The sequence below is a fragment of the Aquarana catesbeiana genome, linkage group LG11 (genome assembly GCF_042186555.1).
Source record: "Aquarana catesbeiana isolate 2022-GZ linkage group LG11, ASM4218655v1, whole genome shotgun sequence".
Taxonomy (NCBI): Eukaryota; Metazoa; Chordata; class Amphibia; order Anura; family Ranidae; genus Aquarana; species Aquarana catesbeiana.
This window is the reverse complement of record NC_133334.1, coordinates 3,527,820-3,553,054: the sequence shown is the minus strand read 5'-3', so window position 1 is coordinate 3,553,054 and position 25,235 is coordinate 3,527,820. Positions and strand designations below refer to the sequence as shown.

The 25,235-nt window shown below is 48.5% G+C and overlaps 1 protein-coding gene across 2 annotated transcripts in view; it reads left to right on the top strand.

Annotated features, from left to right (window-relative positions):
* NUCB2 (nucleobindin 2) overlaps positions 1–25,235 on the top strand; it is a 202,963-nt gene that overhangs the window by 39,961 nt on the left and 137,767 nt on the right. The window contains exons 10-12 of one of the 2 annotated variants that reach the window (XM_073603954.1): positions 3,950–4,117; positions 4,439–4,520; positions 6,257–6,530. In XM_073603954.1, coding sequence (XP_073460055.1) covers positions 3,950–4,117; positions 4,439–4,520; positions 6,257–6,351 — 345 coding nt within the window. In that variant the 3' untranslated portion in view covers positions 6,352–6,530. Of the gene's footprint in view, positions 1–3,949; positions 4,118–4,438; positions 4,521–6,256; positions 6,531–25,235 lie in introns of those variants that run through there. The other variant, XM_073603953.1, reaches the window with a different exon arrangement.

Genomic DNA, 25,235 nt, shown 5'->3' with positions numbered 1-25,235 from the left:
TATAGGTTGTGGGGGGCAGTGATTGTTGGGATGCTCCTTTTTACCTATAACTTCTAGTCCTGACTATTCCTTATTATTATCATCTAATTACCTTTATTTCCGGCATCTCTCCATTATTCACACCCAAATCTGTGCAGGGAACATCGTTACAAACGTGACACAACACAGATTGATTACACATTGTTCCTTTATTTTTGGCTTGTACAGGATCTTAAATACACAGGATGAGACGGGCGATTTCCATCGTTTTCCACCAATAGGGGTTCAAATGACGTTTCCTTTACTTATTCAATTAACCATTTATAATGATACATATATTTAGAATGTTTTACATCTCTGTAGCTTAGCAAACTATTATGTCCCTTATAATATATAAAACCCTCGTGGTTTCCTCTACGTGTCACGGAGGCGCAGAACGGCGAGATGTAAACAAGGCATTTCCCCCGTTCTACCTTGTGACATGACAGATCTACTTCTCTCTGTCTTCGGGAGCAGTGATCTCTGTCATGTCAGTGGTAGCCCATCCCCCGTTAGAATCACTCCCTAGGACACACTTACCTCTTTGATCGCCTCCTAGTGTTTAACCCCTTCCCTACCAGTGTCATTTACACAGAGTTGTTAGTGGAGCCAGTGACTGGCTCCTAGGGACCCCATCTTCTAGAGTTGTTAAGAGCCAGTCACTGCCCCCCCTAACAACTCTAGAAGATGGGGTCCCTAAGAGCCAGTCACTGCCCCCCCTAGGGACCCCATCTTCTAGAGTTGTTAGGGGGGGCAGTGACTGGCTCCTAGGGACCCCATCTTCTAGAGTTGTTAGGGGGGGGCAGTGACTGGCTCCTAGGGACCCCATCTTCTAGAGTTGTTAGGGGGGGCAGTGACTGGCTCCTAGGGACCCCATCTTCTAGAGTTGTTAGGGGGGGCAGTGACTGGCTCATAGGGACCCCATCTTCTAGAGTTGTTAGGGGGGGCAGTGACTGGCTCTTAGGGACCCCATCTTCTAGAGTTGTTAGGGGGGGCAGGGACTGGCTCTTAGGGACCCCATCTTCTAGAGTTGTTAGGGGGGGCAGTGACTCGCTCTTAGGGACCCCATCTTCTGGAGTTGGGGGGGGGGGGGGGGGCAGTGACTGGCTCTTAGGGACTCCATCTTCTAGAGTTGTTAGGGGGGGCAGTGACTGGCTCCTAGGGACCCCATCTTCTGGAGTTGTTGGGGGGGGGGGGGGGGGGGGGCAGTGACTGGCTCTTAGGGACCCCATCTTCTAGAGTTGTTAGGGGGGGGCAGTGGCTGGCTCCTAGGGACTCCATCTTCTCGAGTTGTTAGGGGGGGCAGTGACTGGCTCCTAGGGACTCCATCTTCTAGAGTTGTTAGGGGGGGCAGTGACTGGCTCTTAGGGACCCCATCTTCTAGAGTTGTTAGGGGGGGCAGTGACTCGCTCTTAGGGACCCCATCTTCTGGAGTTGGGGGGGGGGGGGGGGGGCAGTGACTGGCTCTTAGGGACTCCATCTTCTAGAGTTGTTAGGGGGGGCAGTGACTGGCTCCTAGGGACCCCATCTTCTGGAGTTGTTGGGGGGGGGGGGGGGGCAGTGACTGGCTCTTAGGGACCCCATCTTCTAGAGTTGTTAGGGGGGGGCAGTGGCTGGCTCCTAGGGACCCCATCTTCTAGAGTTGTTAGGGGGGGCAGTGACTGGCTCCTAGGGACCCCATCTTCTAGAGTTGTTAGGGGGGGCAGTGACTGGCTCCTAGGGACCCCATCTTCTAGAGTTGTTAGGGGGGGCAGTGACTGGCTCCTAGGGACCCCATCTTCTAGCGTTGTTAGGGGGGGCAGTGACTGGCTCCTAGGGACCCCATCTTCTAGAGTTGTTAGGGGTAGCAGTGACTGGCTCCTAGGGACCCCATCTTCTAGCGTTGTTAGGGGGGGCAGTGACTGGCTCCTAGGGACCCCATCTTCTAGAGTTGTTAGGGGTAGCAGTGACTGGCTCCTAGGGACCCCATCTTCTAGCGTTGTTAGGGGGGCAGTGACTAGCTGCTGGGCATGCTATCATATAGGTTATGAGGGGGGAGTCAAATTGTTAGAGACAAAGTTACACCAAAACATAACTTTATTGTTCATTGTTCCCAGTCTGGAGGGGGGGGGGGCGGTATCTGCACGGCCTGGACTCGTCATATTATTGCAGCTGACAGACTTATTCTTGTTGCTAGCGCTGGGTGACGGGACAGGATGACATCTGATAGGACTTCTATTTCTGTCCACTGGCTCAACTGTGACTCCCAGCTGACTAATGAGAAGTTTGAGCTATATCTGCCCCCCGTCCTGGTCGGGGGGGAGGTGGAGGTCTCCTGTTTTGCACGCTCAGTATACTCTGTGGTTCTGAGTGTCCTCTCTTCTTCTCAAGGTCACACATTGGAAGATCTCCCCAATAACCCCCTTTATTTAGGGACACCTTTGTCACGTATCTCTGTTCTAGTCATCTCTATTAATCAGATATAAAATAAAGTCCGGGTGTCGATGGGCTTTTATTTCTTTGCTTCCCATGCAAGTCTAATGCCGCTTACACACGGTCGGACTTTTCGTCTACAAAAGTCCGACGGACCCCGACGGACTAAAGCTGGCTGACAATCCGATCGTGTGTGGGCTTCCCCGGACTTTCAGCGGACTTTTCCAGCCGCAAATCTGACGGACTTTAGATTTGGAACTTACTTCAAATCTTTACGTCGTAACTACGCCGGACCCAGAAATCCGCTTGTCTGTATGCTAGTTCGGCGGGCAAAAACCCACGCTAGGGCAGCTATTGGCTACTGGCTATCAACTTCCTTATTTTAGTCCGGTGTACGTCATCACGTACGAATCCGTCGGACTTTTGTGTGATCGTATGTAGGCAAGTCCGTTCATTAGAAAGTCTACCGCAAGTCCGCCAAAAGTCTGTTGAAAGTCTGTCGGACAGGCTGTCAGATTTTGTAGAGGAAAAGTCAGACCGTGTGTACGCGGCATAAGCCCTGCAACCTTCTTGATGCAGATCAATGGGGGTTGAATGTTCCTACCAATGAATTCTGAATCCTCTCCAAGTGATGTCCAACTAACGCTATCAACCCAACCTCCAATCCCAACCCCCCAATGGTCCTGTAACCCTCTCTGTTCCCCCCTCCAGTGACAATATAAGAACAGATTTCAGGTCCTTGTCCTGGCTTGTAGAAAAACCTGTTTCTGCTGTTTTGAAGAAAAACCAAAAGAATGAAAAAAATATTTGGGCGCATTGTCCTGGACTGTTCCTGTGTACAGAGTATATTCTATAGATGTGACCAGTCTGGTGATTGGGGTAGGGATGAGTCTGGTGTGGTGACATTGATAATCATTGGTATGTTGATTGGCGTGGTGATTGGTATGGTGATTGGTATGTTGATTGGGGTGGGGACCAATCTGGTGACCAGTGTGGTGACTGGTATGGTGATTGGTATGTTGATTGGGGTGGGGACCAATCTGGTGACCAGTGTGGTGATTGGTATGGTGATTGGTATGTTGATTGGGGTGGGGACCAATCTGGTGACCAGTGTGGTGACTGGTGTGGTGATTGGTATGTTGATTGGGGTGGGGACCAGTCTGGTAATCAGTGTGTTGATTTGATGTGGCAACCATGGTGATTGGTATGGTGAAAAGTGTGGTGACCATTGTGTTGATTGATATGGTAACTAGTCTGGTGGCCATGGTGTCGATTGGTATGGTAACCATGGTGACTGGTATGGTGATCGGTGTGATCAGTCTGGTGGCCATGGTGTTGACTGGTATGGTGATCGGTGTGATGACCATTATGGTGATTGGTATGGTGACCAGTGTGGTGATTGGTATGGTGACCATTATGGTGATTGGTATGGTGACCAGTGTGGTGATTGGTATGGTGACCATTATGGTGATTGGTATGGTGACCAGTGTGGTGACTGGTATGTCCTCCTCTCTGGCAGATGCAGGAAGAGCAGCCATACACGGAGGAGGAGCTGCTGGAGTTTGAGAGGCACATCAGTCAGACGGAAGATGATTTGAAGCGGAAGAAAGAGGATTTGGACAGACAGCAGGAGGAACTGGAGAAGCAACAGCAGCACATCCAAGCCCAACGACAGGAGCTGCAGCAGGTAATAGTGCCCCCCCCCCTACTGATTTGATTAACCCGGCCAGATAGGGGGGACATCCCTCTATTGAGGCCTTGGATGATGATCGATCAGTGAAACGTGTCCCACCCATCACACATGGCTGTACCAACCACTCCATACAATGTTCAGTAAGGACTGTTTGTGCTGCCCTGTCACATGGTCAGATTTTGTACCACATAAGGACTGACTGATGGCTTCAGACAAGACGGACAGTTCTTATTTCCCGCCACTTGTGATATGAATTGTATTGTCTGTCTATATAAATCTATATAAATCTGCTTACTGATCTGTCCCCGGCTGCAGGTGGTACAGCAGATGGAGCAGAAGAAACAGCAGCAATCTCTTCCCTCGTCTATCCCAGAACCTGGATCGCAATACCAGCCAGGTAATGTCCATCATCATCCATCCCGAGAGAGTGCGGAGGAGAGGCCACACGTCATAGGAGTACCAAGAATTCATATTCTGTCATCAGACCTATACATACAATGCTACTCTGTACACCCACTGTGCCCATTATGAGGGGTTCCCACCATCCCTGTGCTGAGTTCCCGGGTCTGTACACCCACTGTGCCCATTATGAGGGGTTCCCACCATCCCTGTGCTGAGTTCCCGGGTCTGTACACCCGCTGTGCCCATTATGAGGGGTTCCCACCATCCCTGTGCTGAGTTCCCGGGTCTGTACACCCGCTGTGCCCATTATGAGGGGTTCCCACCATCCCTGTGCTGAGTTCCCGGGTCTGTACACCCACTGTGCCCATTATGAGGGGTTCCCACCATCCCTGTGCTGAGTTCCCGGGTCTGTACACCCGCTGTGCCCATTATGAGGGGTTCCCACCATCCCTGTGCTGAGTTCCTGGGTCTGTACACCCGCTGTGCCCATTATGAGGGGTTCCAACCATCCCTGTGCTGAGTTCCCGGGTCTGTACACCCGCTGTGCCCATTATGAGGGGTTCCCACCATCCCTGTGCTGAGTTCCCGGGTCTGTACACCCGCTGTGCCCATTATGAGGGGTTCCCACCATCCCTGTGCTGAGTTCCTGGGTCTGTACACCCGCTGTGCCCATTATGAGGGGTTCTCACCATCCCTGTGCTGAGTTCCCGGGTCTGTACACCCGCTGTGCCCATTATGAGGGGTTCCCACCATCCCTGTGCTGAGTTCCCAGGTCTGTACATCCGCTGTGCCCATTATGAGGGGTTCCCACCATCCCTGTGCTGAGTTCCCGGGTCTGTACACCCGCTGTGCCCATTATGAGGGGTTCCCACCATCCCTGTGCTGAGTTCCCGGGTCTGTACACCCGCTGTGCCCATTATGAGGGGTTCCCACCCTCCCTGTGCTGAGTTCCCGGGTCTGTACATCCGCTGTGCCCATTATGAGGGGTTCCCACCATCCCTGTGCTGAGTTCCCGGGTCTGTACACCCGCTGTGCCCATTATGAGGGGTTCCCACCATCCCTGTGCTGAGTTCCCGGGTCTGTACACCCGCTGTGCCCATTATGAGGGGTTCCCACCATCCCTGTGCTGAGTTCCTGGGTCTGTACACCCGCTGTGCCCATTATGAGGGGTTCTCACCATCCCTGTGCTGAGTTCCCGGGTCTGTACACCCGCTGTGCCCATTATGAGGGGTTCCCACCATCCCTGTGCTGAGTTCCCGGGTCTGTACACCCGCTGTGCCCATTATGAGGGGTTCCCACCCTCCCTGTGCTGAGTTCCCGGGTCTGTACATCCGCTGTGCCCATTATGAGGGGTTCCCACCATCCCTGTGCTGAGTTCCCGGGTCTGTACACCCGCTGTGCCCATTATGAGGGGTTCCCACCATCCCTGTGCTGAGTTCCCGGGTCTGTACACCCGCTGTGCCCATTATGAGGGGTTCCCACCATCCCTGTGCTGAGTTCCTGGGTCTGTACACCCGCTGTGCCCATTATGAGGGGTTCTCACCATCCCTGTACTGAGTTCCCGGGTCTGTACACCTTCTGTGCCCATTATGAGGAGTTCCCACCATCCCTGTGCTGAGTTCCCGGGTCTGTACACCCGCTGTGCCCATTATGAGGGGTTCTCACCATCCCTGTGCCGGTATTGGGTGGCTCTCTATTATCCCATTGATAAGATTCTCTCATTATTTTCAGCTGTGGACCATGCAGGCCATTTAGGAGCCGGGAAGCCACTGCCACCGGGGCATTTACCTGAAGCCGTAGTTCCACACAGCCAGTCCGCCCCTTGACGTAGAGATCTGTCACCGATCCGAGTTAAAAACTACTGCAGAGCCTGTGTGATCAGCTCCTGGTGACATCACCTGCCTGAGCACTGCACTCACCCAGGACCAACATCCGCCCCCCGAGGACCAACATCCGCCCCCCGAGGACCAACACTACCAATAAAATCAGATTATTTTCTCTCTAAGGCTCTGCACTGAGTGTTTACTGCAATGCTGGGGAGGGAGCAATCCACCTCATCACTGGGGGAGATGTTTTATTGCAGCGTTGGGGTGCCCTCAGGAAGTGTGTGTGGGGGGCATCATTGGAGAGATCAATGGGGAAGATTTTGTATTGCAGTGTTGGGGTGTCATAGTTGGGACTCAGGAAGTGGGGGGGGGACATCATTGGAGGGATCAGTGGGGAAGATGTTGTATTGCAGTGTTGGGGTGCCATAGTGGTACTCGGGAAGTGGGGGGGGGGGGGGGCACATCATCGGTGGGATCAGTGGGGAACATGTGTTGGGGTGCCATAGTGGGACTCAGGAAGTGGGGTGGTGATCTTTGGAGGGATCAGTGGGGAACGTGTTGTATTTCAGTGTTGGGGTGCCATAATGGGACTCAGGAAGTGTGTGGGGGGGGCATCATTGGAGGGATCAGTGGGGAAGATGTTGTATTGCAGTGTTGGGGTGCCATAGTGGTACTCGGGAAGTGGGGGGGGGGGGGGGGCACATCATCGGTGGGATCAGTGGGGAACATGTGTTGGGGTGCCATAGTGGGACTCAGGAAGTGGGGTGGTGATCTTTGGAGGGATCAGTGGGGAACGTGTTGTATTTCAGTGTTGGGGTGCCATAATGGGACTCAGGAAGTGTGTGGGGGGGGCATCATTGGAGGGATCAGTGGGGAAGATGTTGTATTGCAGTGTTGGGGTGCCATAGTGGTACTCGGGAAGTGGGGGGGGGGGCACATCATCGGTGGGATCAGTGGGGAACATGTGTTGGGGTGCCATAGTGGGACTCAGGAAGTGGGGTGGTGATCTTTGGAGGGATCAGTAGGCAACATGTGTTGTATTGCAGTGTTGGGGTGCCATAATGGGACTCAGGATGTGTGTGGGGGAGGGGGGGACATCATTGGAGGTATCAGTGGGGAACATGTGTTGTATTGCAGTGTTGGGGTGCCATAGTGTGCTCAGGAAGTGGGGGGGACATCATCGGAGGGATCAGTGGGGAACATGTGTTGTATTGCAGTGTTGGGGTGCCATAGTGGGACTCAGGATGTGTGTGGGGGAGGGAGGGACATCATCGGAGGGATCAGTGGGGAAGATGTATTGCAGTGTTGGGGTGCCTTGATTTGGGAAGGGTTGGGGGGTACAGCGGAGAACTTCATTGGAGTCTTGCAGTGATTACTGTAACCTCACAATAATCTTGGTTCCTCTTTTCTGAGAACCGGTCTTCTCCTCCACTCATGGTGCTGTGTCTTGTACTTCCTCTTCCGGTATTTGGCCAATAAGGTCCTCATTGCTCCAATCGCTATACATTGTGTGATGTTGTGTTTGGAGGATTTCTATACATCACCTTCCCTGTTACCTTCTATGAGGAATACGTCGGTGTTGCCATTGGTGGGAGGAAGGTCCAGGCCGGCCGGTCCGGCACGGATGAGAAGGGAGTGGAGGAGGGGACTGGTTTCTGTATTGCCATGGAGAGGAACAATCTCCTGGTATTTACAGAGTTCAAAAACTCAAACTGAATTTCACACAATACTGAACCAGTTTCTACCTAGAGAGTGATAAATGAAACCTCCTTCAGATAGTTGATGGTGGACTCCACACTGGAGACACATTTCTTCATGGCACCTCACCCTTCCCAACAGATCCCTTCATGCTCCGTTCACACACAGGTGGTTTAAATTGCGGGCGAAATCGCAGCGATTTCTAAACGCACTGTTAAAATGTCAAATCGCGTGTTCAGGAGCTATTCATTTCATTGGCACCTAAAAAAATGCAGTGTGATTCTGCCGCGCCCAAAAAAGGTCCCGGAATCTCCTTTTGGGCGACACACGTTTGCGCGGTTTGGTTTGTGCGATTTCCTGCGTGATTTGTCGCACAACAATCCATGGCAGAATCGCACCACATTTTTAGGTGCCGTTGAAATGAAGGGCACCTGAACACGCTGATGTGCGATTTGACATTATAACAGCGCGTTTTGAAATTGTGGGGAGAATCGCGGCGATTCCGCCCACGATTCAAAAACACCTACGGAGCCTAATGGCCCGTACACACGATCCGAATATCGCACGACTTTTTTCGCTTAATAGTCGCAAGTAGAAATTGAATAGGTTACTAAAGTCACGAAAATTCTCGTACGACAGAAAACAAAAAAGGGAAGTGACGTCACGTGTTGTAATGTATTTGTATTTTCGGACGACAACTGTACTGACTAAACGAAAATCGTGCGATCTGGTATCGTACGAGGACAATTTTCCTGCTTGTCCGATCGAAAAATATTAGATGAATTGTCGTGATCAGCTCCTGAAAGCTCTGTACTAACGATCTGATTATCGTACGATCTCGTTAAAAGCGGTATTTTCCGGCCGATTTTTGGATCGCGTGTATGGGCCATAAGGCCTGGCTCACACCTGTGCAATTTTGTTTTTGATCCGTTTCTGCAGTGCTTTTTGTGGTGCGTTTTGGGATTTTACAAATGCATTTTTTACGTGAATTTTTTTGTTGTGTTTTGCATTTTTATGCTTTTATTTTTTTGGTCAATTTGTTGTTGGGCAGATGAACCCTTTGCCCTCCAGAAGATTTACCCCCCTTCCTGACCAGGATGTTTTTTGCGATCCAGCACTGCATTACTTTGACAAGTGCGCGGTCGTGCGACGTTGTACCCCAATAAAGTTGATGTCCTTTTTTCCCCACAAATAGAGATTTCTTTTGGTGGTATTTGATCACCTCTGCGGTTTTTATTTTTTGCGCTATGAACAAAAAAATAGCGACAATTTAGAAAAAAACAAAAAAAACAAACAATATTTTTTATTTTCTGCTACATGACATCCAATTAAATAAAAAAAATCTAATTTCTTCATCAATTTAGGCCAGTGATGGCGAACCTTGGCACCCCAGATGTTTCAGAACTACATTTCCCATGATGCTCAGGCACTCTGCAGTGTAGTGGAGCACCATGGGAGCTGTAGTTCCAAAACATCTGGGGCTGCCGAGGTTCACCATCACTGATTTAGGCCAATATGTATTCTGCTAGTGAAAAAATAATCCCAATAAGCGTATATTGATTGGTTTGCACAAAAGTTATCGTGTCTACAAACTACGGGATTTTTTTTTTTTTTTTTTACTAGTAATGGCGGCGATCAGCGACTTATAGCGGGACTGCGATATTGCGGCGGACAGTCAGGACACTAAGTGACACTTTATGGAGAGCAGTGACACTAATACAGTACTGCGATCAGTGCTAAAAATATGCACTGTCACTGTACTAATGACACAGACTGGGAAGGGGGTTAACATCAGGGGCGATCAAAGGGTTAACTGTGTGCCTAGCCAGTGTTTTCCTACAGTGTGGGGGGGAGGGGCTTTCACTAGGGGAAGAGATTGACCCATGTTCTTGCTTTGTAGAAACACAGAATCCATGCCTTCCCTACTGACAGAACAGCGATCCTCCTTGTTTTTATATAGGCAGATCGGCGGCTCCCCGCCAAATGATCGGTTGGTGCCGGCAGACATCAAGTCTGTGGTACCCGCAGATCAGCTCCGGCTGTGTCTAATCATAGCGGGTCGCCGGTGGTGCCCATGCGCGCCCCAGACCCGGAAGTGTCGGATCACGTTCCAGGTACTTGACCTGGCGCAAAGCGGCCGCCCTGACGCATTATATGTACGGTGGGCGGTCGCAAAGTGGTTAAAAAAGGCGAAACGTGACAAAATCAAAAAAACAAACTGCGGAAAAGTGGCCTCCATTGAACAAAAAAAACGCACCATTTTGCATTTAAAAAACATTTCTGACTCTTTCCAAAAACGCAGCGGCTGAAAAAAAAAAAAAAAAAAACGCACAGATGTGAACGTGTCCAATAGGAAACCAGGTTCCATGGACTGTAGCGAGTTTCTTCAAAAAGCACTAAATGATGCTTCGGTGTGAACCGAGGTTAAGGACGTCTCTGCTCTGACACCGGAATACCGCGCCAATTGTGATCTACAACCGTCCATCTTTTATTATCACCGCTGGACTCGTTCACCGGAGATCTCGGAGCTCCACACTGGAAGAGAGACGATTATACCGATCACCTCTCATCACTCTGACTACAAGTTTTATATCCGGATAATAGAAGGTCCCAACTTCCCTCCTCTTCTGGAGACACAAGGCAGCTGAGGTCCCTCTCCGTATCTTCTGGTCCTACTAGGAGGGTTGGTGGACTCACCAAGAAACTGCCACGGGGAGGACCCAGCAGACGACCTTCTTCTCCTCCTGATCCAGGAACTGATAGTCCTGATCCACCTAAACGTGTCTCCAACCCATGGAAGGAGGAACCCTCCGACTCTCAGCCTCTGATTTCCCACAATTCATACCATTAGAGCCTCTTGAACACGGAGGTCATCATTTAATGACGTTTATACAAAGTACGGGGCTGGCAGATATAGAAACGCATTGCCTGGAATTCATAGAGACTGGAACAGTCAGATGTCTCCAAAGTGTCTCCCAAGTGTTCTAGTCGTGGTGAAGAATGCGCCAAATTCATCTACAGCTTGTACTGGAATTTGGCACATTCTGCCCCACTCATAGAACACATGGGAGACATAGGAGGTGAAAAAAGACACAAGTCCATCAAGTCCAACCTACCAAGTCCACTTTTGCTAAGGCTGGGCTCACACTATTGGGAATTGGATGTGGGTCCCCCCCCACATTCAACGCACCACAATGTAGAAGCTGTGCATTTTAGAACTACTTGAATTAGGTGGACGAGTTGCTGTCAGAACTAAAAGTGTGGCAGATGCTTCATGAGTTTAATACGTTAATAAGAGGGATTAGAACCAGAAAAGTGGTTCGGCATCTTCATTAAATCCCCCCCCCCCCCCCCCCCAATATGTGGGGGAATAAAGACCTCCAATATATACACACGTACATTTCCTCTTCATCCTCTTCCAGCTGTGTGCAATGTGTGTGTTCTATGGGGTTGAGATCAGGACTCTATGCAGGCCAGTCAAGTTCCTCCACCCCAAACTCACTCATCCATGTCTTTATGGACCTTGCTCTGTACACTGGTGGGCAGTCATGTTGGAACAGGAAGGGGCCGTCCCCAAACTGTTCCCACAAAGTTGGGAGCATGAAATTGTCCAAAATGTCTTGGTATGCTGACGCCTTAAGAGTTCCCTTCACTGGAACTAAGGGGCCTAGCCCAACCCCTGAGTCGCCAAACCCAACCCCTGAGGAGCCAAGCCCAACCCTGAAAAACAACCCCACATCATAATCCTCCCTCCCCCCACACCATAATCCCCCCACCCCCCCACACCATAATCCCCCCTCCACCAAATGGTTTGGACCAGTGCACAAAGCAAGGTCCAAAAAGATATGGATGAGGGAGTTTGGGGTGGAGGAACTTGACTGTCCTGCACAGAGTCCTGACCTCAACCCGATAGAACACCTTTAAGATGAATTAGAGTGGAGACTGTGAGCCAGGCCTTCTCGTCCAACATCAGTGCCTGACCTCACAAATGCTCTTCTGGAAGAATGGTCAAACATTCCCATAGACACCCTCCTAAACCTTGTGGACAGTCTTCCCAGAAGAGGTGAAGCTGTTATAGCTGCAAAGGGGAGGGGCCAACTCAATATTGAACCCTCCGGACTAAGACTGGGATGTCACTAAAGGTCATGTGTGTGTAAAGGCAGGCGTCCCAATACTTTTGGGAGTATAGTGTAGTTGTGTAAATGGCTGCACTCAAATGTAAAAATGTTTATTTTTTTACAGCTGTGAACACAGGACGGCATTACAGATTTATAGCAGCCGTGTGGATTGTCCCATTGATAACAATTCATGTGCTTTCAAATCTGTAAAAAATAAAATACCGGTAAATAAAACCCGACATGGCTGCAAACTTCTTTTTTTTTTTTTTTTTTTTTTTACTTCATTCATATGGAAGAGTCCTAACCACGGCCTCCCAAAGTACCAGGATGTAGGGTTCAGAGGCACAAGGTATTATTGGATGGAATCATTCCCAGGAAGACCAGTCATCTACCCCCTATAAAGTGTACAGGACGCCAGGGCTGGGTCCCATTAGGGGTGCTGTCACACCAGTATTTGGGTTGTGGTCCCTTTAAGGGAAGTGTGCGAGTAGTTAGGGGGTCACCCGAGGTGGGTGAGGAATTCCCGGGACTGACTCGCCGTTCTCTCTCTGCGTTAGTAGAGAAGTATTTGTGACCCGGAATTTCAGAGGCCCGGAAGTGTTATCCGGGTGGGAAAAAGAGCCTCCTCTCCCGACTACAGGGACTCCGGTACACACGGGGTTAAAGAGGTTGTGACTTTTACCTATAGATAACCCTAGAATACGACATGCGCCAATCAGGAGATATCTGCTGTACACTGCGCTGATGATGTCACCGGCGCATGCGCTGTGAAGAAACGTTCCTCTGTGCCGTCTCTTTACTCAATTTATGGCGTTTTTATTATTTATTTTACTAGTAATGGCGGTGATCAGCGATTTTTAGCGGGACTGCGACATTGCGGCAGACAGATCAGACACTTTTTAGTGACCAGTGACATTTATACAGCGATCAGAGCTAAAAATAGCCACCGATTACTGTATATATGTTACTGGCAGGGAAGGGGGTTAACACTGGGAGGCGATCAAGGGGTTAAGTGTGTTCCCTCATGTGTGTTCTAACTGTAGGGGGGGATGGGCTGCCAGGGACATGACAGAGATCGCTGTTCCCGATCACTGGTCAGGTCTCCTGTCAGAATGGGGAATCGCCTTGTTTACAAAGGCAGTTCCCCGTTCTGCCTCTGTACTAGGCGATTGCGGGCCGCCGGGGAATATCGAGTCCACCCGACCCGTGGGCACGTCCCCGCAGCGGGCGCCCGCCTGAGCCGCCATACAGCTACGGCGATTTGCACAGGAGAGCCGACCTGCAGCCGTATAATGACGGTGGCTGGTCGGCAAACGGTTAATGTGGTTAAAGCCCAACTTAAAGTAGAACTATAGACAAAACATGTTTTCATTTTGGACAGAATAATGGAGGGTTAGAACCTCTGTCAGATCTTTCCCATTGGAGAGATTTCCCTTCCTGTCTTGTCTCATATCCCAACAGGAAGTGAGAGGAAATCCCTGCAAATTAAGGGAATTCCTTGGGGACCCCCCCAGATCACCAGAACTGGTGTCCCCATTGGAAGATTTTCCTTCTATTACTTTTCTGGGGACAACCCAAAAAGTTGGGATTTTCTTTTACTACCAATGACAATGGAAACCAGGACAAATAAAGAGGGGGACACAGACAGCAATAAACACCTGACAGGGGTTCTAATCTCCACTCCATTCAACGCAAAATATGAAATGTTCTCATTGTTCTATCTCTTACCTGGTGAAGAGAGAAATACTCAACTAAGTCCACCGTCCACGCCCCTCCTCCGAGGTGATCCAGATCTGCAGCTTCTCACTCACTGTCCCAGTTGCCATCTGTGTCCCATCGGGGAGATTTTCCTTTACTTCCTGTCCCATAGCCAAACAGGAAGTGAGAGGAAATCCCTGCAAATTAATGGAATCCCTCGCCCCCCCCAAGGTCTCCATAAGTAGTGTCCCCATTGGAAGATTCCCCCTCCTATTCCTGTTCTTGTAAATTTTGGGGTTTTTCTTTCACTCTTGGTGATAACGGTAAACCTGGGGTGTCCATCCTGTGGCACAAGGATTTTTGGGGGGTGGATTTTTGGTAAAAATGCGTTTACACACAGTGCACACACGCAGCCGATGAAAGATGTGACAGGCTCTCTTTACTGGACTTTTATCAATTTTATGTTCCAAATGAAAAATCTCCCGCTCTTCACAATCACGCCTTCCTCATGTCATCGGTTTTCGGGAGCGCCGATATTTGTCAGCAACTATTTCCGAGGATGAAGAACACGAAGGGCAAAATAAGAACCAAAATATATGAGAATTCATTGAGAATCGCTCCTCCATCCATCCATCCATCCATCCATCCATCCAACCAACCAACCAGAGATTGATGTGTCAGATTATCAGAAACTTTGTCACACATCACACTCACTTTATTTATGTTTTTTCTCCAAAAGTTTATTAAACTTTTCAAGTTTACAGAAAAGAGAAACAGAAAAGTAAACGATGAATCAGATACAATGTACTCATAAATTCGACACCGAGAGATCACCTTTCATAGAACACACAAGAAACACAATCACTGTGTATATCGGCAGTCACACTCGCTTTATGTTCCTCTTTTACTGTTACAATAAACAATATTACAAAAATGCAGTTTTATCGTTCAGGTAGGTATCTCACAAATGTAAGTACACCCCTCAGTCACATTTGTGTAAATCTTTTCTTCTATCTTTTCATGTGACAACACTGAAGAAATGACACTTGTCTACAATGTAAAGTAGTGAGTGTACAGCTTGTATAACAGTGTAAATTTACTGTCCCCTCAAAATAACTCAACACACAGCCATTAATGTCTAAACCGCTGGCAACAAAAGTCAGTACACCCCTAAGTGAAAATCTCCAAATTGGGCCCAAAGTGTCAATATTTTGTGTGGCCTCCATTATTTTCCAGCACTGCCTTAACCCTCTTGGACATGGAGGTCACCAGAGCTTCACAGGTTGTCACTGGAGTCCTCTTCCCCTCCTCCATGATGACATCACAGAGCTGGTGGATGTTAGAGACCTTGCGCTCCTCCACCTTCCATTTGAGGATGTCCCACAGATGATCAATAGGGTTTAGGTCTGGAGACATGCTTGGCCAGTCCATCACCTTTACCCTCAGCTTCTTTAGCAAGGCAGTGGTGGTCTTGGAGGTGTGTTTGGGGTGGTTATCATGTTGGAATACTGCCCTGCGGTCCAGTCTCTGAAGGGAGGGGATCATGCTCTGCTTCAGTATGTCACAGTACATGTTGGCATTCATGGTTCCCTCAATGATCTGTAGCTCCCCACTCATGCAGCCCCAGACCATGACACTCCCACCACCATGCATGACTGTAGGCAAGACACACTTGTCTTTGTCCTCCTCACCTGGTTGCCCCCACACACGCTTGTCACCATCTGAACCAAATAAGTTTATCTTGGTCTCATCAGACCACAGGACATGGTTCCAGTAATCCATGTCCTTAGTCTGCTTGTCTTCAGCAAACTATTTGTGGACTTTCTTGTACATCATCTTTAGAAGAGGCTTCCTTCTGGGACGAAACCCATGCAGACCAATTTGATGCAGTGTGCGGCGTATGGTCTGAGCACTGACAGGCTGACCCCCCACCCCTACAACCTCTGCAGCAATGCTGGCAGCACTCATACGTATATTTCCCCAAAGACAACCTCTGGATATGACGCTGAGCACGTGACCTCAACTCCTTTGGTGGACCATGGCGAGGCCTGTTCTGAGGGGAACCTGTCCTGTTATACCGCTGTATGGTCTTGGCCACCGTGCTGCAGCTCAGTTTCAGGGTCTTGGCAATCTTCTTATAGCCTAGGCCATCTTTATGTAGAGCAACAATTCTTTTCTTCAGATCCTCAGAGAGTTCTTTGCCATGAGGTGCCATGTTGAACTTCCAGTGACCAGTATGAGAGAGTGAGAGCGATAACACCAAATTTAACACACCTGCTCCCCATTCACACCTGAGACCTTGTAACACTAACGAGTCACATGACACCGGGGAGGGAAAATGGCTAATTGGGCCCAATTTGGAGATTTTCACTTAGGGGTGTACTGACTTTAGTTGCCAGCGGTTTAGACATTAATGGCTGTGTGTTGAGTTATTTTGAGGGGACAGCAAATTTACACTGTTATACAAGCTGTACACTCACTACTTTACATTGTAGACAAGTGTCATTTCTTCAGTGTTGTCACATGAAAAGATAGAAGAAAAGATTTACACAAATGGGAGTTAGGGGTGTACTTACTTTTGTGAGATACTGTATATGAGTGATCGGGAACTTGTCATCTGCTTTTTCTGCTCATCAGCTCTCCTTATTGTTGGTGTATTTTTATGTGTGGCCCAAGACAAGTGCTCTTCTTCCAATGTGGCCCAGGAAGGTCAGAAGTTTGGACACCCCTGCGGTAAACAGAATAAACAGAGAGGGTGGATCTCCCTAATGGAGGCACAGACAGCAATAAACACCTGACAGAGGATGAGGTCCTTTCCATTTCTGGTGATTTCTTTGTTCCTCTCTTCATTCTAAGCCGTCCATGGATCGAAATTTGGTCGGTTCAGCAGGGACGGGCCGAATTTCTCTCCTTTTATGGGCACCCTGGTTGTACAGAAGTTGATTCATTGATTGACTTGTGTACAAGCAAGCTGTTGGTATTTCCTGAATGATTAGTGCCACCGGCTATAGCAGGCAACGCTAATCATTGCGCTCTGCTGGGAGAACACAAAAGCTCCGCGGGAGGGATTTCTCCATCAACACTGACTGTGTCTTTGGGGGAATCGAGCAATTTTCTTTCCTTCCACCCCTGGGAGATGTAATTGGAGGTGGTGGCCATATTATGGGGTGACTGTCTTTCTAAACTACAAATCCCCATGGTCTGTTGGCAGGACAAACCAGGAGGGATTTATATTCTTTGCCTGGGAAAAGCCCACTCCCTGGGCGCTGTGGGATCCAGGCAGTACAGACCCGTTAGAATGAGCCACTCGAGAAGTCCTGGGAGTAGACTTTAGTTGCAGAGCTTGGAAACACTACCTGCACTGTTCACCGATTGAGGCTGTGGCCGTGGGATCGATTCATCTGCCAGACCTGATACCTTGTCCTTAGCCAAGGGATCTGCACATTCTCCAGAACAGATGTTGGTTGAGACACCGCCAGTTCAGGACCAGCTCAAGAGGAGGGCCCCCTTCCACCACAAGACTCTACAGCAGGGGTTCTCAACTCCCATCCTCAGGACCCTCTAACAGGCCAGGTTTGCAAGATAACAGAAATACATCACAGGTGATATCATTTGCTGCTCAGTGATTGCCGTATTCTAGTCTGCATCTCCTCAAGGTAATACTTAAAATCTGGCCTGTTAGTGGGTTCTGAGGACAGGAGTTGAGAACCGCTGATCTACAGCTTCACTAGGAGTTGGTGAATGGACTGCCAACCTATCGGTATCACCAGGCATACCACTGAAGGAAATAATACCATTTCCCCTCCCCCTTCTACTCAAAGCACGCAAGTTGAGATTTCAATAGTTAGACTTCATCTTGCATTACCCCTATGACAGGGTACAGTTATATTACAGTTCACCACTCACCCCCCTGCCTAAAGAGTCTTCTGTATTATCTTCTTAATCTGCATCCGCCTGCCCACAGGATATAAAGACCACCTATACTGCACCAACGGTCACCTAACGGGCCCCAACATTAGCCGGCAGAAGAACCATCTTAGAAACTGACCCACTTGCTAAAAAAACAAAACCCTTTTTTCTTTGGCTGTTTATGTTAATGCTGGACTTTTGTTCTTCCAACCAGTCTAGACCTACCACAGGCACCACTAGGACCCACGGGCAATACAGTCCTGATATTGTTAAATAAAATCTACTCAGTGTTTGGTGGTCTGTGTGGTATTGCTACTGTTTATGCTGATTTGGTGCTTTTACACCATTTATGCCCCCCCCCCATTCTCATTCCTGATTGTTGACTTCTCTCTGTACTAAATTGTGTGAACATAAATGTTGGCTTCACCTGATAACCATTTTTCTTATAATGACCTATAAGTTCTCTTTTACCCACTTTAGCAGCCTGGGGTGTCAGTGGGGTTGAGGTCCTCGCAAGGTTGTGGCAGAGGGTCCATCCTAACCGGGGGCTCCGTCGGGGGTAAAGCCTCACACATTTTGGGGTCACGGCCCCTTTGTCAAGCCTGTAAAATGATGAGAGCGCCAACCTTCCCCTTCATCAGTGCTGGAAGATCACAAGTAAAAGAAGTTCTCAGTCACATGTACTCCATGTATAAATACAGAACACGTATGTCATAGTAATCTATATACTGTATATACTGTATATAGGTCTCACCCACACTGGCAGTAGGTTTATATGGTTTAGAGGACAATCCTAAATGTACGTCATCATTTTTCTGTGATATCATCCTACCTAAGCCTTTACCTGTGGTCCGGTGTGGTCAGTTTATCTGAATTTACAAAAAACAGAATTCTGTGCGTCCCGAATCTGATTAGAATCTCTGACTGCGGCTAAACTGGCCATAAAGCGGGAGCGTCTACAGGCAGGAAAAGTGATCTGAGAGGCATAACATTCATTTACATCTCAGATTCTCCCGAGTTTAGAAAAGCCTTACATTACATATAGAGGAGAGCTGGACTGAATGTCAAATATGTGGCTTGTCTGGTTTTCTAACCTGTCAGATCGGTATGGAGACCTCTGATGGGACGCAGCCAATTTGTGAGAGAACCTCTTCTCACCGATACATTGTTATGTTATAATAAAGTACATTGTGCTATATACACTCTTCACTCTATCTGATCTCCGGGATAATAAATCCGTTGGTCATGTGACTTCTTCTCCCAGATCTGTGCAGTCATCCAATGTGAGACTTCCTGTAATAAAGACCAATCACTGCTGCTCTCTCTCCTTGTGCAGGGGGACTGGTCTTGTCTCCGCCCCCTCCTGTAGTGGGTGGGGCCTGCTGGGCCCCTTCCACAGCTGTGCTCTCCTTGTGCAGGGGGGCAGGTCTTGTCTCCGCCCCCTCCTGTCATTTTTTGTAGTGGGTGGGGCCTGCTGGGGCCCCTCCCACAGCTTTGCTCTCTCTCCTTGTTCAGGGGGACAGGTCTTGTCTCCACCCCCTCCTGTAGTTTTCTGTAGTGGGTGGAGCCTTCTGGGCCCCTCCCACAGCTCTGCTCTCTGCACAGGCTATGTACAGCACAGTGATGATGTTACTTTTTGCAAGGTAATATCTGGGTTTGCACTGGGTGCACACAAAGGAGATTTTATATTTTTGTAGCTATTAAAGGATATGGAAGAGAGAGGCTGCACTGCTTGAAGGTATTTATCAAACAATTGCTTGTAGATAACAGATATTCAATGACAATTCAATTCCGATTGGAAACAAAGACCAAAGTGAGCTTGATCAAACAAAACGTGCCACCAGAGAAAGAAAAACCTGCTTACCAGCTGGCAAGCAAAACCGGGCGAATGGCTTAAACCCAGACAGGGCCTTTGCTTGTGCAGGATATATTTAATTTTTAATTTAATTTAAATTTTTTGGCCCCGCACCCCCCTCTAGAGGTTGCCAGGAATTACAGGACACAAGAGCCTGTCAGTAGCTGCAGGGGATCCCCCCCTCCTTCTCCTCCTCCATTGTATAGTGAGCAGCACTCGCAGAGATCCACCCATTTTGCTTCCTCATTGGAGAGAGCCTATCCCTGGGCAGAGCTGGAGCAGCAAAGGACCCTGGAAAATGTAGTCCCTAGCACCAGCGGCCCCATTATAATCCCTTGGGGGCAGACTACATACCCCAGCATGCCCTAGGGGAAAGAGGAAGACCACGAGGCTGCCTGGGAAAAGGGAGAGTTACCACGAGGCGAGGGGAAGACAGACATAACCAGAGAGGCTGCCGCTACCCATCAGGGTGACCATCCTGCCACAGCTCCAGGTGTTGGTGTGATGGTTCTTCCACAGCTCCAGGTGTTGGTGTGATGGTTCTTCCACAGTTCCAGGTGTTGGTGTGATGGTTCTTCCACAGTTCCAGGTGTTGGTGTGATGGTTCTTCCACAGCTCCAGGTGTTGGTGTGACGGTTCTTCCACAGCTCCAGGTGTCGGTCGGTCGCGGACATCCCACCAGAGAATACCCCAAGTGAATCTCCAGGTGTTCCTGAAGGCGTGAGGTGTTCAGGTTTGTGAGGTAGCCAGTCAGGCCACCTGAAGAACCTGCCTGCCAGAACATCTCCCTCTGGGCCTTAGTCACAGGATTGGTGAGTAGGGTTGCCACATCATCCCTTTAATCCAGGACACACATGAATTACACGGCTTCTGTTGCTGATTAAGGTGGAAATTAACCTCACTTGGAAAGAAAAAAGTGGAAAGTTCCCCACGGGGCTTTTTAGCAACAAATAGGAGTCAAATATTTTGTAAAAAAAATCACAGATTTTATTATTTCAAAGGATGGTTAGACACAAAACATATATAAAAAATTAATTAAAATATGAGCTCTGGTATATACAAGGCGAGAAAAATTAGGTTAGGAAAGGTTATACATCAAGAGTGATACATTGTTACACTTGAAATTGCACTGATGTATGGAAATGCCCCAATGCATTTCGACCTCAAAGGTTATGGTCTTCTTCAGGGGGTCCTTACATTTCTATAAATACATCAAGAGGACAGATTTCAATATTCTAATTGTCATGTAATTTAATATCCAATACAGTATCATTTATTACGTCTACATTTTTTCGTGTTTGATTTATGTAATCACAGTGTATTTACCCTTTACACCAGGAAGACTCGCTTAACCAGAGACTTCTTTAAAAAAAACAGATAATCCTCTCAAGTCTGATCCCGGACCCACTGAGATCCTGTCCATGTCCTCACCCCAAGGGGGCGACCCTGATGTGTGAGGCTTACAAGTGGTCACATGTTTAACACACCCCCCCCCCCCCCCCCCCCGACGGGGAATCAAATGGGCAGGAGCACCTGAAAATTGTAATTATATATAATTAGCATACCGAAGAGGTAAGGGTAGTTTTTTAGGACATTGTGAGAGGGGGAGAATCTGAACGAAAGGAGTCCCCCTCCGTGCGCTGCCGGGGTTGTTTCAATGTTAACTCGGTATATAATCTAGGTTTTTTTCTCCATAGAGGGGGGTCGGGAAGTTTGTATCCAATCCCTATATAGGAGAAACCATGTCACGCCGTACATGGTATATCATTTTCTATTTGGTTGCGATGGTGAATTATGCTTTGTTCCCACAATCATCTTAGTATTAGGCATACAACAAATGATCTGGGTATGTTATAAACAGTTATGCCGCGTACACACGGTCGGACTTTTCGTCTACAAAAGTCCAACGGACGCTGACGGACTAAAGCTGGCTGGTAATCCGATCGTGTGTGGGCTTCTCCGGACTTTCAACTGACTTTTTTAGCCTCAAATCCGACGGACTTTTTGCCGCGTACACACGGTCGGACTTTTCGTCTACAAAAGTCCGACAGCCTGTCCGACATACTTCCGACGTACCTTCGGCGGACTTGCGGCAGACTTTCTTACGAACGGACTTGCCTACACACGACCACACAAAAGTCCGACGGATTCGTACGTGATGATGTACACCGGACTAAAATAAGGAAGTTCATAGCCAGTAGCCAATAGCTGCCCTAGCATGGGTTTTTGTCCGTCGGACTAGCACACAGACGAGCGGATTTCGGGGTCCGTCGTACTTACGACGTAAAGATTTGAAGCATGTTTCAAATCTAAAGTCCGTCGGATTTGAGGCTAAAAAAGTCAGTTGAAAGTCCGGAGAAGCCCACACACGATCGGATTACCAGCCAGCTTTAGTCCGTCAGCGTCTGTTGGACTTTTGTAGACGAAAAGTCCGACCGTGTGTACGCGGCATTAGATTTGAAACATGCTTCAAATCTTTACGTCGTAAGTATGACGGACCCCGAAATCCGCTCGTCTGTGTGCTAGTCCGACGGACAAAAACCCACGCTAGGGCAGCTATTGGCTACTGGCTATGAACTTCCTTATTTTAGTCCGGTGTACGTCATCACGTACGAATCCGTCGGACTTTTGTGTGGTCGTGTGTAGGCAAGTCCGTTTGTAAGAAAGTCTGCCGCAAGTCCGCCGAAGGTACGTCGGAAGTATGTCGGACAGGCTGTCGGACTTTTGTAGACGAAAAGTCCGACCGTGTGTACGCGGCATAAGGAGTGACACAATGATATTATATCAGCAAGATAAAGAGAGAAAATAGGTGCCTGTGTGTGTGTGTGGTTACCGCTTATGGCGGCCAAATAAGTGTAATACCATTAGAAAAGATGCATGTCATAAAATAAGGGGTGCAGTACGGAAAATAGATGTGTATTAAATCAAATATAAGTTGAGGGTGTGCACATGAGCAATTCGTGTCCATACCACAAAACAGGCAAACACGAGTGAAATAAATAAATAAATAAAAAGGAATGTTAAAAAGGTGACAAAAACTTACAAGTGTATTATATTCAATAAGGTTTACAATGAATGAGAGAAAATACGTGATGTGATATTATTGCATCCAAACCAAAAGGACGAGAGAAAGTCAAGTGAAAGTGAGTGTTACAAAGAGTGCGATGGAGTGAAGCATGTATTACAGAAACAAAAAATAAAGGGGATTAAAAATAAAATTATGAATACCTTATTGCGTTGTTGAAGTAATTGTGTGTTCAGATCAGAAGAGTATAACTACTGCATCTGTGTTGAAGAGATTTGTAATAAACTAATCAGTAATAGATTTTTTCAATAATGAAACCCAGCAGCACACTGATGTCCGTTCTTACCCACCCATCTTGCAAAGCATGTATGTGTCGTCTGAGGACTGCTGGTGGGGGGCATATCTTAAGTACCTTTGTAATTACCGTATTTATTGGCGTATAACACGCACTTTTTTCCCCCTTAAAATCAGGGTAAATCGTGGGTGCGTGTTATACGCCGATCCCCCACCGATTGTGAGCCTTTCGGCCGCTCTCGGCCGTTCTCGGTGGCTTTTGGCCACTCTCGGCTGTTCTCAGGGGCCGTGTGAGCCGACGAAAGCCGCAGAGAACAGCCAAAAGTGGCCCAAAAGCCGCCGAGATATACATGACATCCGTCTCTGTATCTCGGCGGCGCCATTTTTAAATGGCAAGGTACTGACAGTACAGACTGTGTCTGCAAATACACAGGGGCAAGGCTGCAATGATGGACACTGACAAGGATGCAATGATGAACACTGACAAGGCTGCAATGATGGACACTGACAAGGATGCAATGATGAACACTGACAAGGATGCAATGATGGACACTGACAAGGCTGCAATGATGAACACTGACAAGGATGCAATGATGAACACTGACAAGGCTGCAATGATGGACACTGACAAGGATGCAATGATGAACACTGACAAGGATACAATGATGGACACTGACAAGGATGCAATGATGGACACTGACAAGGCTGCAATGATGGACACTGACAAGGATGCAATGATGAACACTGACAAGGATGCAATGATGGACACTGACAAGGATGCAATGATGGACACTGACAAGGATGCAATGATGAACACTGAGAAGGATGCAATGATGAACACTGACAAGGATGCAATGATGAACACTGACAAGGATGCAATGATGGACACTGACAAGGATGCAATGATGAACACTGACAAGGATGCAATGATGGACACTGACAAGGCTGCAATGATGAACACTGACAAGGATGCAATGATGGACACTGACAAGGATGCAATGATGGACACTGACAAGGATGCAATGATGAACACTGACAAGGATGCAATGATGGACACTGACAAGGCTGCAATGATGAACACTGACAAGGATGCAATGATGAACACTGACAAGGATGCAATGATGGACACTGACAAGGCTGCAATGATGGACACTGACAAGGATGCAATGATGGACACTGACAAGGCTGCAATGATGGACACTGACAAGGATGCAATGATGGACACTGACAAGGCTGCAATGATGAACACTGACAAGGCTGCAATGATGGACACTGACAAGGATGCAATGATGGACACTGACAAGGCTGCAATGATGGACACTGACAAGGATGCAATGATGGACACTGACAAGGCTGCAATGATGGACACTGACAAGGCTGCAATGATGGACACTGACAAGGATGCAATGATGGACACTGACAAGGCTGCAATGATGAACACTGACAAGGCTGCAATGATGGACACTGACAAGGATGCAATGATGGACACTGACAAGGCTGCAATGATGGACACTGACAAGGATGCAATGATGGACACTGACAAGGATGCAATGATGGACACTGACAAGGATGCAATGATGGACACTGACAAGGATGCAATGATGGACACTGACAAGGATGCAATGATGAACACTGACAAGGATGCAATGATGGACACTGACAAGGCTGCAATGATGGACACTGACAAGCATAGGCGTGCGCACGGGGTGTGCCGGGTGTGCCTGGGCACACCCTAATCACCCCGTGCTGTCTCCAGAGATTTGCCCCAAAATGCTGCATCCAAGAGAGTGTGTGGCCCGCGCTGCCTGTGAAACAGTTTCACAGGCAGCAGATGGTGAGTATTGCCAGAGCTGTTCAGTGTATGAAGCTGACAGATAATGACACTGCATGCAGGGAGAGACACCAGCTGTCTTAATGTCAGGGTGATGTCGGGGGTGGGCGGGACTGAACGGCCATCAAACACAAGCCAATGGGATGGGGTCTGGGCGGGCCGCTAAATTTATGTGGCCCCGCCCCCTCTCTAAAGCAGCTCAAACATTGGCTGGAGTTTATAGCACTTAGTCCCGCCCACTCCCGACATCGCGGTTCAGTTGTAAGTCATCACAACTCAGCCGTGATGTTGGGGGTGGGCGGGACCAAGCGCCACCACCAGCCAATGATTGGGCTGCTTCAGGGAGAGGGCGGAGCCAGAGAAATGTAGTGGCCCGCCCAGACCCATCCTATTGGCTGCTGTTTGGTAACTGTTCAGTCCCGCCCACTACCAACATCACCGCTGACTTTTAACAGC